The 16,042-nt window shown below is 42.5% G+C and overlaps 1 protein-coding gene across 1 annotated transcript; it reads left to right on the forward strand.

The window, feature by feature from the left end:
* On the forward strand, positions 1–15,751 carry LOC105547380 (chromosome unknown open reading frame, human C10orf53). The gene is made up of 3 exons (XM_011990961.1): positions 1–160; positions 14,401–14,520; positions 15,190–15,751. The coding sequence occupies exons 1-3, from the start codon at positions 64–66 to the stop codon at positions 15,252–15,254; spliced, it is 282 nt and encodes a 93-aa protein (XP_011846351.1). The 5' UTR covers positions 1–63; the 3' UTR covers positions 15,255–15,751.
* Positions 15,752–16,042: the final 291 nt, after the last annotated feature.

Consider the following 16,042-nt stretch of genomic DNA (forward strand, 5'->3'; position numbering starts at 1 on the left):
AGAGAGGTTGCTTAGCAGCGTGTGTTTCTCCTTAGCCTTCGCTGCGGCGGCGGAGGCCTGGCGATGCCCAAGAACGCAGTGGTCATCTTGCGGTATGGGCCCTACAGCGCGGCAGGCCTGCCGGTGGAGCACCACACCTTCCGCCTGCAGGGCCTGCAAGGTGGGCCTCCCCGCCCGCCGCGTTCGCCCCTGAGCGCCCCAGCCTCTAAGCATCCGTGCAGGTGGTGCCCCGTGCCTAGGCCTTCCTGCCTCAGACTCCGACGAAGGGCCACCTCTCTAGGAAGTCTTCCGCAGGATGATGTAGCAACCTATGGCTTCTAGGGCTGGGCTAAAAGCGTGGGAACGCTCTTCTATCCAAGAGTGAGCTGTGGGCCCACCCAGTGCCCAGCAAATTACAGAAATTACTTCCCTAGAAAAAATTACATAACCCTGCTTTAAGAATTGGGAAACTGAAGATCAAGAATATTAAGTGACTTTAACAAGTCAAATGGCTGGGAAGTAGCATTGCTGGGATTCCATCTCTTAATCGTTCATACAACAGACTTTTATTAAGCACCCAGTGTGTGTTGGACACCCTTCCAGGGACTGAGGACACACTGTTAAACAGTGATGAATGTCTTTGAAGTAATCTCCTTGTTAACTGCTAAATGACAGTTGTGCCTAAGCTCTAACTGAGGCTAGGGTGGTGCCATGGGAACTAACCATAGTGGGACCTGTGACTAGCTATAATGGGAGGGGAGAGGGAGAGGTCTGGAAAGGCTCATTTAAGTGGAGCATTAAATGAGCCCACATTTGAGCAGACCTTTAAAGAATGAGTAGAAACTAACCAGGTAAAGAGAGGAATGCCTCCCAGGCAGAGGAGACTAATAATGTAGGCAATGGCTGGAGGCATTCAACAAATGATGTATTAATATTTGTTAAACTGATGGGGGATGAGGCTGGAGTGGTAGTCAGGGGCCAGATGCTGCAGGGCCACAGACAAGTTTTAGGCAGGGATGAAGCTGTTACCACTCTGAGAACAGATTAGAGTGGGGCAAGAGTGGAAACAAGGAAAACAAGACTGTTGGGGGTGGTCCAGGGCTGAGATGAAAGTAGCTTGGACCATAAAGGAGACCATGGATCAAAGTGAAAGCAATGGTACTTCCTGAGAGGATGGATATGTGAGGTAAGGGTAAAAAGAATGTTATCCTGATCTAGTCAGTGTCTGGCTTGAAACAGTGCTGATGGATGGACGTACTGTCCACTAAAATCGAAGACACCAAAGATGGACCACAATTTGGAGGAATATGTGGAACAGTTCCAGAGGAACAATTTATTTTGGACATACAGATAGTCCCCGACTTAGACTTTTTGACTTTAGGATGGGTTTACTGGGAGGTAACCCTATCGTAAGTCGAGGCAAATCTGAACTTACAATGGTTCTACTTAATGATTTTTCCACTTTATAATGGGCTTATCCAGGTATTAAGCCCACTTTCCATTTACAGTGCGTTTATTGGGACCTAACCTCATCGTAAGTCAAGGAGCATCTGAATTAAGCTTCATGTGCTTTCAGTTACCTCGACAGAGGTGCTGAATCAGCTCTGTTGTTCTGGAGTTCAGAGAAAAAGTGATAGAAAGACGTGAGTCATTGACTTGGAGAGAACATATAGAATGAGGTGACAGCCCAGGAATCAGCATTGATGAACTCCCATCATATGACCCAAACTAAGAATCTTCCAGGGAACATACCCTGAAGTCAAAGGACACAAAAATTAGTTTTAGCTGAGCAATCGGGGAAAGCCTCCTGGAGGAGATGGCATTTGAGTTTGAGTTTGAAGGATGGGTAGGATTTCAATCAGCAGAGGAAATTGCTTTCTGTGAGAGAACAGTTGATAGAGAAATTTGTGTTGCAAATACTTCCATGTTTGTATTCATCTATTGGGACTGCCATAACAAAATACTATAGACTATGGGACTTAAACAATAGAAATACATTTTTTCAGTCTAAAGGCTAAAAGTCCCTGATCAAGGTCTGGCAAGGTTAGCTTCTGGTGAGGGCTCTGGGCACTCTTCCTGGCTTACTGACAGCCACCTTCTCTCTTGTCCTCACCTGGTGGGATTTTTTAGGGAGAGCGAGGAGCAAGCTCTCTGGTGTCAGTTCTTATAAGAAGAAATACACTAATCCTATCAGATTAGGTCCTCACCTTTATAACCTCATTTAACCTTAATTACTTCTTTAAGGACCTATCTCCAAATACAGTCACATTGGGAGTTAGGGCTTCCATATATGAAGTTGGGGGAAGGGGGCAACAATTCAATTCATAGCAGTGTTGCATGGTGATGTTTAAAATGTTTTGAAGTTTTGGCTAAGAACACAGCCTAAATAAGTGACTTTTCTCTTCCTTCCCCTCTGATGAGCCACACCTACTCACCCTCACCTCATAATCCACCTTTAGTTTATGTTCACTTTCTCTAAAGATAACGTGGGTATAATATGTATTTAAAATTTTGCCATTTTAACCATGTTAAGCATACAATTCAGTGACATTAATTATCTTTACAATGTTGTGGAACCATCACTGTTCTCTCTTTTTAAAATTTTTCAACACCCCAGACAGAAACTGTATTCATTAAGCAATAACACTCTGTCCCTCTGTGTCCGGAATGTATTCCTTCTGGTGGGTTCTTGGTCTTGCTGACTTCAAGAATGAAGCCACAGACCTCACGGTGACTGTTACAGCTCACAAAGTGGCGTGTCCAGAGTTGTTTGTTCCTCCCAGTGGGTTCGTGGTCTGGCTGACTTCAGGAATGAAGTTGCAGACCCTGGCGGTGAGTGTTACAGCTCTTAGAGGTGGTGCAGACCCAAGGAGTGAGCAGCAGCAAGACTTATTATGAATAGCAAAAGAACAAAGCTTCCATAGCGTGGAAGGGGATACGAGCAGGTTGCCGCTGCTGGCTCGGGAGGCCAGCTTTTATTTCCTTATTTGGCCCCACTCATGTCCTGCTGATTGGTCCATTTTTACAGAATGCTGATTGGTGCTTTTACAATCCTCTAGCTAGACACAGAGCGCTGATTGGTGCATTTACAATCCTCTAGTTAGACAGAAAAGTTCTCCAAGTCCCTACCCAAACCAGAAGCCCAGCTGGTTTCACCTCTCACCTCCATCCCCAGCCCCTGGTAACCTGCAATCTACTTTGTAGTTTATTTCAGTTAGCATAATATTTCAAGGTTTATCCGTGCTACAGCATGTATTATAGTACTTTATTCCTTTTTGTGGCAGATATACCGTATTTTGTTTATCCATTCGTCTGTTGATAGACACTTGGGTTGTTTCCACCTTTCCGCTACTGTGAATAGTGCTGTTATGAACATTGGTAAACATATATCTGTTTGAATCCCTATGTTTCAAGGGAGTGAAATTGCTGAGTCATATAGTAATTCCATATTTAACTTTTTGAGGAATGACCAAACTGTTTTCTGAAGCAGCTGCACCATTTTACATTCCCACTAGCAATGCACAAGGATTTCAATTTTCTTTGGTTTTAATTATAGCCATCCCAATAGGTGTGAAATGGTAACTTGTGGTTTTCACTTAAATTTCCCTAATGATTGGTGATGTTGAACATCTTTTCATGTGCTTATTGACCTTTTGTATGTCTTTGGAGAAATGTCTGTTCTTTGCCCATTTTTTAAATTCAGTTGCACTTTTTTTGTTACTGAGTTGGAAAATTTATTTAGATATTCTGAATATGAGACCCTTAATAGATAAATGATTTGCAAATATTTTCTCCCACTCTGTAAATTAGCTTTTCACTTTCTTGATAGTGTCCTTTGCTGCACAGAAGTTTTAATTTTAATAAAGTCCAATTTATCTGTTTTTTTCTTATGTTACCTGTGATATGTTGTTTAAGAAACCATTGTCTGCTGGGCGCAGTGGCTCACACCTGTAATGCCTGTACTTTGGGAGGCTGAGGCAAGTGGATCACTTGAACCCAGGAGTTCAGGACCAACCTGGTTTGAAGTTCAAAACCAGCCTTTTTTTGTAGAAACCAGCCATCTCTATAGAAAAGACAAAAATTAGGTGGGTATGATGGCACGCAACTGTAGTCCCAGCTACTCAGTAGGCTGAGGTGGGAGGATCGCTTGAGCCCTGGAGGCCAAGGTTGCAGTGAATCAAGGTTGTGCCACTGCACTCCAGACTGGGTGACAGAGCAAGAGACTCTGTCTAAAAAAAAGAAAGAAACCATTGTCAAATCTAAGATTATGCAGATTTGCCCCCATGGTTTCTTCTAAGAGTTTTATAATTCCTAAATTTAGATCTTTGACCCATTTTGAGTTAATTTTTGTATATGGTGTAATGTAAGAGTCCAGATTCATTCAAAAGATATTCATGTGGATATCCATTATCCCAAGACCTTTTGTTAAAGAGACTGTTCTTTACCCATTGAATGGTCTTCGCATCCATGTCAAGCATCAACTATTCATTCATATCAGTCATTGTGAACATTTATTTCTAGGCTCTCAATTCTATTCCATTGCTCTATATGTCTATCCTTATGTCTGTATCTCATGATTTTGATTACTGTAGCTTTCTAGTAAGTTTTGAAATCAGGAAATGTGAGTCTTCCAACTTAGTTTTTTCTCAAGATTGTTTTATCTATTTTAGGTACCTTGCAATTCCCTATGAATTTTAGGATAGGTTTTTCCACTTCTGCAAAAAACACCATTGGGAATGTGATAGGTATTGCATAGAATCTGTATAATCCTTTGGGTAGTATTGTTATTTTAACAATGTTAAGCCTTTTAGTCCATGCACACAGGATGCATTTTCATTTATTTAGATCTTCCTTAATTTCTTTTAGCAACTTTTATAGTTTTCAGTGTATAAGACTTGCACCTAATTGTTTGCATATATTCCTAAGTGTTTTGTTCTTTTAAATACTATTATAAATGGAATCGTTTTCTTTATCTCCGTTTCAGATCAATCATTGCTAGTGTGTGGAAATACAACTGCTTTTTTTTGTGTTAATTTTGTTAATTTCTTCAACTTTGCCAATTTCATTTATTAGCACTAACAACTTTTTTTTTAAGAACACTAGCAGTTTTGGGATATAAGATCATGCAATCTGCAAATAGAGGTAGTCTTCTTCCTTTCCAATTTAGATGACTTTTATTTCTTTTTCTTGCCTAATTTATCTTTCTGGTACTCCTAATACTATGTTAAATAGAAGTGGCAAAGGTGGGGCGTCCTTGCCTTGTTCTTGATCTTAGGGGGAAAACGTTTAGTGAGCCTCCTTCAATCAGTTGAAGGCCTTAAGAGAACAAATGTTGATGTTTTTCAAACAAGGGACTTTCCCCAAGACTGTAACATAGAAACTCTACTTCTCTCTGTAGTCTAGCCTGTGAACCAATTCCTGAAAATCTCTCTCTCTCTTCCTCTCTCTCTCTATAGATAGATAGATAGATAGATAGATTTATAATTAAAATTATATGAACAAAATGAGAATATCAATAAAGAGGAATTCTAAAAAGGAACCAAACAAGTCATATAGTTCATATAGTATGTTTGTGTGTATATACACACACAAACACACACATGCACACACACAGATGGTCCCTGACTTACAATTGTTTGACTTACGATTTTTGACTATATGCTGATGCTTTCAGCTGTGTACATTAATGGTGAGTACCCATACAACCCCATTCTGTTTTTCACTTTCAGTGTAGTATTCAATAAGTTATGTAAAATATTCAACATTTTATTGTAAAATAGACTTTGTATTAGATAATTTTGCCCAACTGTAGGCTAATGTAAGTGTTCTGAGCATGTTTAAAGTAGACTAGGCTAAGCTATGATGTTCAGTATGTTAGGTGCCCTAAATGCATTTTTAACTTACAATATTTTCAACTTACGATGAGTTCATCAAGACTTAAGTTCATTGTGAGTTAAGGAACATGTGTATATATGTATAATATATATATATTTGTGTATGTATATGTACACACACACACACACACAGTCACACACATATTTATTTTATTTGTTCTCTTTCTCTGGAGAATTCTGACCAATAGAACAGGTTCTTGTTTTTTCCTTTCTGCACTTTAAATATGTATCCCACTGCCTTCTGGCCTCCATGGCTTCTGGTGAGAAAGCTGATAATCTTACAGAGAATCTGTGTGTGATGAGTCATTTCTTTCTCACTGCTTTCAAGATTCTCTCTTTGTATTTTGACAATTTGTTTCTAATGTGTCTTAATATGATACTCTTCGAGTTTATTCTGCTTGGAGTTGGTTGAGCTTCTTGGGTAGGTATTTTCATGTCTTTCATCAAATTTGGGATGTTTTCAGCCATTATTTCTTCAGATATTCTTTCTGTCCCTTTATCTATTTCCTTTTCTCCTGGGACTTCCACTAGGTATATGTTGTTATACTTGAGGGCATCCCACAGGTCTCCAGGGCTGTTCATTTTTCTTCATTCTTTTTCCTTTCTACTCCTCAGACTGAGTAGTCTCAATTGCCCTGTCTTCAAATTTGCTGATTTCGTCTGCTTACTCAAATCTGCTGTTGAATCCGTGTAGTACATTTTTCATTTTAGTTATTATACTTTTCAACTCCAGGACTTGTTTGATTCCTTTTTAGAATGTCTCTTTATTGATATTCTCAGTTTGTTCATACATCATTTTTCTAATTTCTTTTAGTTCTTTGTCTCTGGCTTCCTTTGGCTCTTTGAGCATATTTAATATAGTTGATTTAATGTAAGTCCAATGCCTGGGCTTCCTCAGGAACAGTTTCTGTTAATTAATTTTTTCCTTTGCATGGCCCATACTTTCCTAATTTTTTGTATGCTTTGTGATTTTTTGTTGAAAACTGGACATTCAAATATTATAATGTATAATTTCTGGAAATCAGATTCCCCTCCTTCCCCAGAGCTTGCCATTCCTAACTGTTGAAGGCTTAGCTTGTGGTTAGTCAGTGTTTTGACTAAAGATTTCTTGAATGCAAGGAGCTTTAAAATCAAACAAACAAAAACCCTCTCCCATTATTTGTGTATTTGCTTCATTTTGAGACACTCCTATAAAACTTGGCTAGGCTGTTTACAATTTTGCCTCAGCCTTTACTTCCTGCTTTCACGAACCTATAGATCAGCCAGTGATGAAATTGCAGGATCTTCATGGTCTTTTTTGAGCGTGCATCCTGATCTGAGCCTGTAGTGACTTTCTAAATTCCCCAGTATACATGGGTGCTTTTGAATGCCCTAATTTTTCAAAGAAACTCTGTCTAGATTTTCTCTTAGGCTTTATGAGATCTGTTGTGTGTCTCAAGTGTAATCTTTTACCCAGGCAGCTGCAGGTTTTTCATTTGCCTTACAATGTTTGTGAGCACTGCCCACAGTTTTTCCACCCTGCGTGAATTCCAAGTTAGGCAAACAAACACAAGTGCCTTGATTCAGTTCTTCAGGAAGCCCACAGATGGCTTAGAACAGACAAACACAGTAATCTGTAAATAAGGTCCACTCTGCTGCCTCTGGAATCAAGAACCAGAGTCCCATACTGGGAACACAGGCTGCTATCTTCAAGACTGCCACCAGGTCAGGGAAGAGGTGCGGCAAGGGCAGGCAAATATGCCACAAAGCTTTCCTACCATTTTAAAGCTACCTTTTCTTTGATTCAGTATTCACTTGGTTGCTGTAGACCTTTGACCATTTTCTAGAGTTTTGACAATGTTGATTCTGACCATTTCTGGGTTTGTTTGTTTGTTTGTTTTTGTGTATCTGCAGAGGAATGGGAATTTGGAGCTGTCTGCTCCGCTCTTTTGTGGAAGTTTTATGTTCCTTGCTCCTGCCACAACCAGGATGATTGTAGGAGTTCCATTAGATCATTTATATACCAAAATTTTTATTAAAGCAGAATGCATAAGTGAACGTTTTGTTATAATATACAACTTAACCGTATTGGGGGAAACTCCCCATCTAGTTTGTCCACAAATCCTGTCAGCTTTACTTGTCACCTCTCCCTGGTCACTTATCTCCTGCCTACATTCTTGGCACTTCTGGCAGAGAGATGGCATGAGCAGAGGATAAGCACAGGGACTCTGAAGTCAACACCTACAGTTTGAACTGGGCTCCACCATTTAGTAGCTTTGTAGTCAAGGTGAAAATCAAGTGGTTTTACCTTTATGAGCCTCAGTTTCCTTGTTTGTAAAAGAGGAATGTGAATCCCTGCGTCACCGATGTGAGATTCTGATGAGCAAGTGCATGTAAAGTAATGAACTCCATGATTGCACACAGTAAGGGCTCTGCAAGAATTAATTCTTATTGTTTCTGAGGAAGGTTCATTGAGAAGGGGGGATGCAGGCAGCCTGGGCACTTCTGGGGAGCAGCAGGCTATTGGGTCTGGTTGGAGGAGGATGTGCAACAAGGGAGTCCAGCCTGTCTCATCCTTGGCAACAGGAAGCCAGCGAAGGTTCTTGAGCTAAAGGATGATGAAATCAGGGATGTACCTTAAGAGTCCAATTTTGGAAGAAGAAATTTAAGAAGGAGAAGTGGCAGGGTATGGGGTGGAATGAGCTATTAAGAAATATTAAGCCAGTGGCTAGAAATTACGTTCTGGAGTTTGGAAGAAAGATGAAGGCAGGAGATTTGAGTCAAGAGTAGCTATGACTTTAAATGACATCTATATGCTGATGAACTTCCAAATTTATGTCTTTAATCAGGACCTGTCGTTGCCACTGGCATGTTGAGTAGGCATCTCAGACTTAGTATGCCCCAAATTTCCAACTAGACTCCTAGCACTCACCCCCACCAGCAGCTCTGCCCACTTCCCCTCTCCACTGCTCACAGCAGCTCCATCTTGCAGTTACTCAGGCCTGACACCCTGCAGGCACCTCTCACTCCTCTCTTTCCCTCACACTCCCTGTTTAGTCTGTCAACACAATTTGTCAGCTTTGCCCTCGAAGTACACCCAGAATTAATCCCTCTTAGGCCTCCTGACTACCCCCTCTGCATTTTTTTGTCCACCCGCCATCATCTCCTGCCTGGATTACTGCCATGGCCTCCTGACTCCGTTCCCTGCGACCCTCATCTGCTTGCAGTCTGTTCTCAGCACCACAGCCAGCTGATACTGGTAAACCTGAATCACAGCACGGCCTGTACCCCTGAGAACATTCCAGGGGCCCCCAGCTCACTCAGGGGGGAAGCCAAAGGCTCACATGGCCCCCTAGGCTCCTCATGGCCCTCCAGGCTCCTTATGGCCCCCCAGGCTCCTTATAGCCCCTCTGATCTCACCCCCTCCTGCTTCTGCCTATCCTCTCCCTGGCCCCGCTGCTGCAGCCACAGCCACCTCCTGCAGTCCTTCAGTGCTCCTAGCCAGCACCCACCTTGGGGCTTCACAGCCACTCTGCCTGGAATGCTCTTTCCCACGTGGTTTTCAGCTTCATTCTCTCAGTCTCAAGATATTCCTCAAAAGTCACTTTCATGGGCAGGCCTTCCTTGGACATCCCACCAAAAATGTCAACACTTCCCTCTGCCTCCCTCTTCCTGCTCTCCCTTCCCTCCTTATTTCTTCTTCGTGCTCGTGATTACCTACCTCAGCACGCACTCACCTGTATACCTTGTTACCCTTCTCCCCCACTTGGAGGCATGCTTTGAGGAGGGAAGGGGCAGGGGTTCTTGTCTGGTTCTGTTCTCTGCTGGGTCCCAGCCCAGAGCTGTGCCTGGCATATTGTAAGAATAAACCTTAGTTAAGAAAATCAACCTGCATAAAGCCGAATGCTAGAACCACAGGAGGCGAGACTGCAGAGGAAGCAAGGAAAGACGGGACTGGAGATGGCAGGACGACGAGACAGCCCCCATGAGGGCAAGGTGTGTTAAGAGGAGCAGCCTGTGGAGGAGCAGGCGCAGACTGAGGAGAGAACTGGAGGCATAAGGGAGCAGGTGATGGCATTTCGAGAAGAAAATGACCAGTGGGCTCCAAACTATTGAGCAGAGGTGATTTCTAGGGAGAGAAGAATTCATGGCTGATTAAAGACTGAGAAAAAGAGTATTTTCCTAATTTACCCTCAGCAGGAGAGTAAATTGAACTGTCATCCTAGAGGACAACTTGTCAGTGTCTGTTAAAATGTGATCATATACTGTAGAATCCAGCTGTTCCATTTCTCAGTATCTTCCTTATAAAAGAAAAAACAAACCTCACGCACGCACAAGGATGCATGCTGTGAATCTTTTCTACAACATTCTCAGTGATAGCGAAAAATTGGAAACAACCAGAAAAAGGAATGACTAAATAAATTGTAGTGCATACATCATGTAAAATGCTACACAGCACTGAAGAAGAACGCAGCCGCTCCATGTGTGTGACAGGACTGGGGCACACGATGCAGTGCGAAGGGAACAAAGCGTGGTCTTGAATGCCGTGGTCTTACTGCCACTGAAAAAGACAGAGGGAGAGAAGAATTAGGGGTGATTTTTAAAATGTTGTCCTTTTCTATAATTTTAAAGTTTTTTTTTAAAAAAAAAAACTATGAATCTGCATTACATTGATAACTTGATTTTTTAAATTTAGAGTTCAAAAAACATATTTGTTTTTACCATCAAAAGTACTTTAAAGAACCAAGAAAGGAGGTGGGTCCGAGAGGGGTGGGGAGCTCTGGGAAGCCATTGAATTGCGATGGTTTCCTGACCTCTGAGAGGGCAGGCTGTGGACCTGGTGAGCTGAAGGCTTCCCTGCAGGAGGTGGGCGGGTAGAAACACAGCAAAAAGGAAGGCAGCAGGCGCAGGCGGCACTTCCCACAGTAGGGGAGGGGAAGAGTATTTGGAGAAGAGCAAGAGAAGCATTTTTATGGCTGAAGGAGACTTGAGGGTTGCAAGGTATCAGTAGGTGGTTGATTTGTAAAGTCAGTTCTGTATATCGATGAATGATAAGTCATATAATACCGGCAGCCAACAAGGGCCAGGGTGTTCACCGCAGCGAAGCAGGGAGCATCTGCACCCCCCACAACTGTAGACCCAGCAGGCAGAGAGTGGTACCTTTGCAGGCCCTCCTCTGTAAAATCTGCATCTGAATTCTGTGTTTCTTTTAAAATTACAGCTCTTTATCATTTCCTGAAGCCCTGCTGGCTTTAGAAATAGGCCTGATCTTTTCTGAACTTACCATGCCTTTAGCAATCTGAAAATTTTTGTTCTCTCTTTATTATCCATGAATTATAATAACTCAGCAAAATGTTTCCACTATGACCTCAATGCTGGTGAAGCTAAACTAATGCTTAACAAAAAGTTCTAAGTAATTTCCCTGGCCACGCTTGCCCCTTGCATGCTGTACTTAAGTTTGCCAAATGACCCACTCGAAGGGCTTGGAAGGAATTGAAACCAATCCAGAAAATAGAATCCACCCTACGTAGCTGAGACACCCTGTGTGCCATTCTCCTGTGCTAGCTATGCATCGGTGGCCCTCGCTCGTGGGCGTGAGTATGCCTCTGTGCTGAGTAGAGGAGGGAGAGAGGTCTGTTTACCTTTACTTCCTGACCAGTGGCATTTAAATCATTCGCAGATGGTGAGCAATTCCACCAGCACCGGCAAGAAGGGAGCCTTTTCCATGTCCCTTTCGTTTATTTAGATCCCCCTTGAAGAATGAGGTGCCACTTCAAAGAGGCAGGCGGGCTGCAGGTGGCCTTATAGCTTCTGGTTGATTTATGCTGGAGTTTACCCACTGCCTTTGCACAGGCTTTGTTTCAGGGAGTATATTTATCTGACCTTTCTTTGACTAGACAACCCCACAGCAGCTCATGGGAGGAAATGGGTGCTCCATTTAGAGAGGTGGCATTTGGATGTGCTGCAGGAATTCCGGGGTGTCTAGTGTTTGATCCCTTAAGCCTGCACTGGCCACCTTAGAGCCAGCTCAACACCTCCCAGAGTGATGGGAAGGGAGTGTCCTGGGGCTGAATATTCAAAGTAGACTCTGAGGCAGCTTGTCACTTTAGCAAGAATCAGACTTAGGTCACTCTGTGGGTCAAAAAGTGTCATGGGCAGTGCCCAGGGCCATTCTATGTTTGCTTCTTCAGTGAGCCTGTATTAAAACCAGGCACTTGGAGAGAATTCTGGTCAGTGAGGAAGACATGTGCCCTTTAAGACCATGAGAGCCTGTACTTTGCGCCCCTGTAGAGGGCAGAGTGATGAGTGATGTGTCTCTTAAGAGGGTTTCTTCCTGTTGGACTTAATTTGCCCGAAGATGAGGTGGACCCCCACTATTCAGCACCCCTCAACTCTATAGGGTGAGTGATTCGGTGGATCAAATACTGTTTCTGAGCTACACCATGCCGTGTAAGTGCCACTGTCCTCTTAAAACGAACTCCAAGCTCAGATGTCACATGAGGCTCAGTCAGCAGGCCCTGCAGGAGGGCCAGGGGCAGGTTACAGCGTGCTTGCCTCCTGGGGCCTCCTCCCATAGGGCTGCTCCTCGCTCACAGTCCATGCACCCTCACTTCTCCAGGCCTTAGAGAGTTGGCACTGGATTTTAACCGCAGAGTGGCAGCACCTTGCCTCACAGGTGGGGGTGGAGGGCTGGTGTAAGGTGGGAATGGAGAAGCTGTTTTGCTCCTGATTTCTTCCTGTCAAATTGAAGTTTGTCGTCAGACAAATGCAGCTCCAGGAGTGTCATCAGACAAATGCAGCTCCCCCGTCCTGAGGGGTTGCTGCTGAGGGAGTGTGGGATCCCAGAAATCTCTGCACATGGACTGCCTTTATGTCTCCCTAGATGATCAGCTGCCTTTCCACACGAGCTGGACCACTTCATTTAAACAAGTCATGGGTCCAAGCTGAGTGTCTTCTTCAAAGACGTTTAAGAACAAAACACTTAAACAGGATACAATAAATATGCCAACGAAAAAGATGCAACCATTTTTTAGAGACGCATTAGCTGACGCGGGTCAATTAGGGCCACCTCTGGGCACCCAGGGAGTGCTGTCTTGTTAATGGAGATCCTTGCTGAGTCTTTTTCTGAAGTTCCTTTCCAGAAGTGAAATTAAAATTGCAGAATTAAAATGTTCACAGTTGGGGCTGGATGTTCTTGAACTGATTGAAAGATGAAGAAGTGGACACACCAACATTTTGAAACAGCAATTGTCTCTGTAATTAAGTGCAATTAGCTGACATAACTGTTTGCTTTACTCCGTGTAAAACTGATTGAAATGGCAAGACTTTAAAGAGTATGCCCCCGTCTGTTTTCTCTTTCCATCCTAACCAAAATTCTCACCAACATATGAAGACCAACAAAGGTAATGATCGGCACACTCACTCTAATATTGATGTTATAGGATAAATATATCCAGGAAACTGGAGAGAAATACATTGGAAAAAATAGAGCTCTAGGCTGTCTAATGTACATCATTTCATCTAAGCCACACACCTTTGCATTTCCACAATAAAAAGATTAAATCCAACAATTATTCCATGACTGATCTCTGGGGAAGGAGCCATTGAATGTAAGTGATAACCAAAGGTAAGAATAAAATAATCCAAAGGTAAGAATAAAAGTTACTTCATTAGCTTTTCTAAAAAACTTTTTTTTCGGATTATTATAGGCAATCTGGAAAATGCTGAAAGAATAAAGAGAAAAAAATTTCCCATAATCTCACCACAGACAGATATTCAATGGGTATTTTCTTCATCCTTACATACATATTTGAATTCATATTGACTATATATTTTAAACATGTATTATACATATTTGTATCCTAAGTTTTTGCTTATATTGCAAGTATTTTTCTTGCCATTAAAAAAGTTCATAAACATTTTTATAAATGTCCAAATGGACGTTCCACCATTTATTTGGCCATCCTCTCATTATTGGATATATAAGTTATTCACAGTATTTTGCTATCATAATAATAGAGAAAAGACATCTTGTTGCAAAAATCTGCCTGTATTGTTTTATTTTTTTCTTTGGGAAGCTTTCTTTTAAGTGTAATTTCCTGGACTAAAGGTTAGAATCATTTTTTGAGGCTTTTGGTAGGTACTGCCAGATTGCCCTCCAAAAGGTGCTCAATGTGTACTTCCATCAGCAGGATAAGAAGTTGCCTGTTCCCCCGAGTCTTCTCCAGCACTGAGTGTGGTCTCTATGAGACTGAGCCTCTGGAAAGCCCAATAGCCCTTTACTAGAGAAAGCTCATTGTTTAACAGATCACTTTGGTGTGGGACAAATAGCAACTGAAACCTGAATTACTCAGGCCTCTGGCTGTGCTTCCCGGCAAAGGTGAGGGCACCTGGGACCAGCACCCAGAAAGTGCCTACCAGGGCAGTTAAGTGATACCCATGAGCAGCTAGATGACAGACAAACTACTGTCATCATGAAGACTGCTACCAATCAGGTTAGTTTGAAGTCTGACCCCATGTCACTCACCTCCTTTTCTGTCCTTCCCAGCTGTGTTGGCCAGAGATGGACACGAGGTAATCCTAGAGAAGATAGAAGACTGGAATGTGGTGGAACTCATGGTGAATGAAGAAGTCGTCTTCCACTGCAACATTAAGGACTTGGAGTTCGGTAAGCCCTTTGGCGACATTTCCAGCCAGGATTTTGCCTCCTCTGAGGAGTCCCTCAATTTCTAGTTGAAATAATCAGTATGTCATGCCTGAATTCAAATTGGGTTTCTTTCTGAGGCTGAAACTTCTACTGAAAGCCCTGTGCTTTCAGTGGCACACACAGGAGAACATCCAAAACCACACAGTAAAGTGTGTGATGCTTTGAGTCTTCCCAAACATTGGAAACAGCAGAGGAAGGAAAATGAAGTGAAGCCCTGGACTTCAAGGGATGTGATGGAATTAAGGGATAACAGTTTTTTTTTGTACTTTAATAATATACATTCTATTATTATTTGCTTTTGAAGCTGCTTTTGTTTCACTTGTTTATTCTATCCTGACTTGCTAAGATAATTTGAGTTGATATGCCAGCAGTGCATGACACTATCAGCAATATTCACGTGATGTCTTTGTCCTGGAGAGCTTCTGGCCTGGCAGCCTGGCACCGTGCATGCCTCTCTGTGCTCAGAAGTTAAAGCTTTGCAATCCACTAACACTGTATTAAAAACTAGTTAACATTTTACCAGCCCGTGGCCTTTGAAAATGCACTCTGAGTGGAAGCCATAGGTATGTCTGATATGATAACAAATTGTATATAAAGCTGACCAAAAGACAATTATATCTATTTCCCTAGGAGGCGATGGTAAACTAGACCCACTGTGTGAAGAGGCCAGGATAGCCGTGCTGAACTCCTACTGATCTCCTCGTGGAACAGGCATCTCAAGTTGGTAGAACAGCAGCTGCCCCAGCCATTCTATGATACAGGGAGAAGTGGCTGTACTGCAGTGTGGACATTGGGCTCTACTAGTCAGGCAGGGCAACTCGGGCCTGATCTCCAGCTTACACAGCCTCAGGAATCTCACCCGGCTGCACAGGAGCTCACAGAAATAATAATAACCACATCATTTGTAACATCTCTCAATCCCAACCCATAGGGAGAGCCCTCCAATATCAGGTACACATTGAGCTGAAGGAAACAATAAAATGCAATCAAATAACAAGGTGCCATTCCTGACTAATAACACATAGTTGCCAGAAGCATCTGAGATTCCATTGTTTAGTACTCAAATTGCTCAGAACAGGTAAAATTAAAGAGAGGTTGGGGGAAGGGTGGGAATAAAGGCTTTTGAAAGTCTGAACCAAAAGCAAATGTTAATATTTGGAAACTTTGTTATTCCTACAGATTTATTTCGACTCCTGAGGGAATAAATATTTTAAATTGCTGATATAAAATTAGCTGAAATCAAATCTTCAGTTACTCTCATCTAAAACAAGAAAATGACCTGCTTTCTTTTGCATTAAGATTGTCTAAGGAGGGCACGAAAGAGTCCTTGGCAGAATGTGAGATGGTTCCCTGGTCCCTCTGGAGTAGAACACCGCCCCACAGAGTTAAAGAGGGTTTTCGCTATGTTCAGTGTGAAAATCAGTCTTGTCAAAATGATATTTTTACTTTCCAGTCTTACGCACCAATGTGTGGTATACATTCT

This window comes from Mandrillus leucophaeus, unplaced genomic scaffold (genome assembly GCF_000951045.1).
Source record: "Mandrillus leucophaeus isolate KB7577 unplaced genomic scaffold, Mleu.le_1.0 Scaffold388, whole genome shotgun sequence".
Classification (NCBI taxonomy): Eukaryota; Metazoa; Chordata; class Mammalia; order Primates; family Cercopithecidae; genus Mandrillus; species Mandrillus leucophaeus.

Excerpts from the sequence above, each read along its gene's own strand:
- LOC105547380 (XM_011990961.1), top strand. The coding sequence starts at position 64 with ATGCCCAAGAACGCAGTGGTCATCTTGCGGTATGGGCCCTACAGCGCG. Across the intron at positions 161-14,400 it reads CCGCCTGCAGGGCCTGCAAG|CTGTGTTGGCCAGAGATGGA; the intron begins GTGGGCCTCCCC and ends TGTCCTTCCCAG. Across the intron at positions 14,521-15,189 it reads CATTAAGGACTTGGAGTTCG|GAGGCGATGGTAAACTAGAC; the intron begins GTAAGCCCTTTG and ends CTATTTCCCTAG.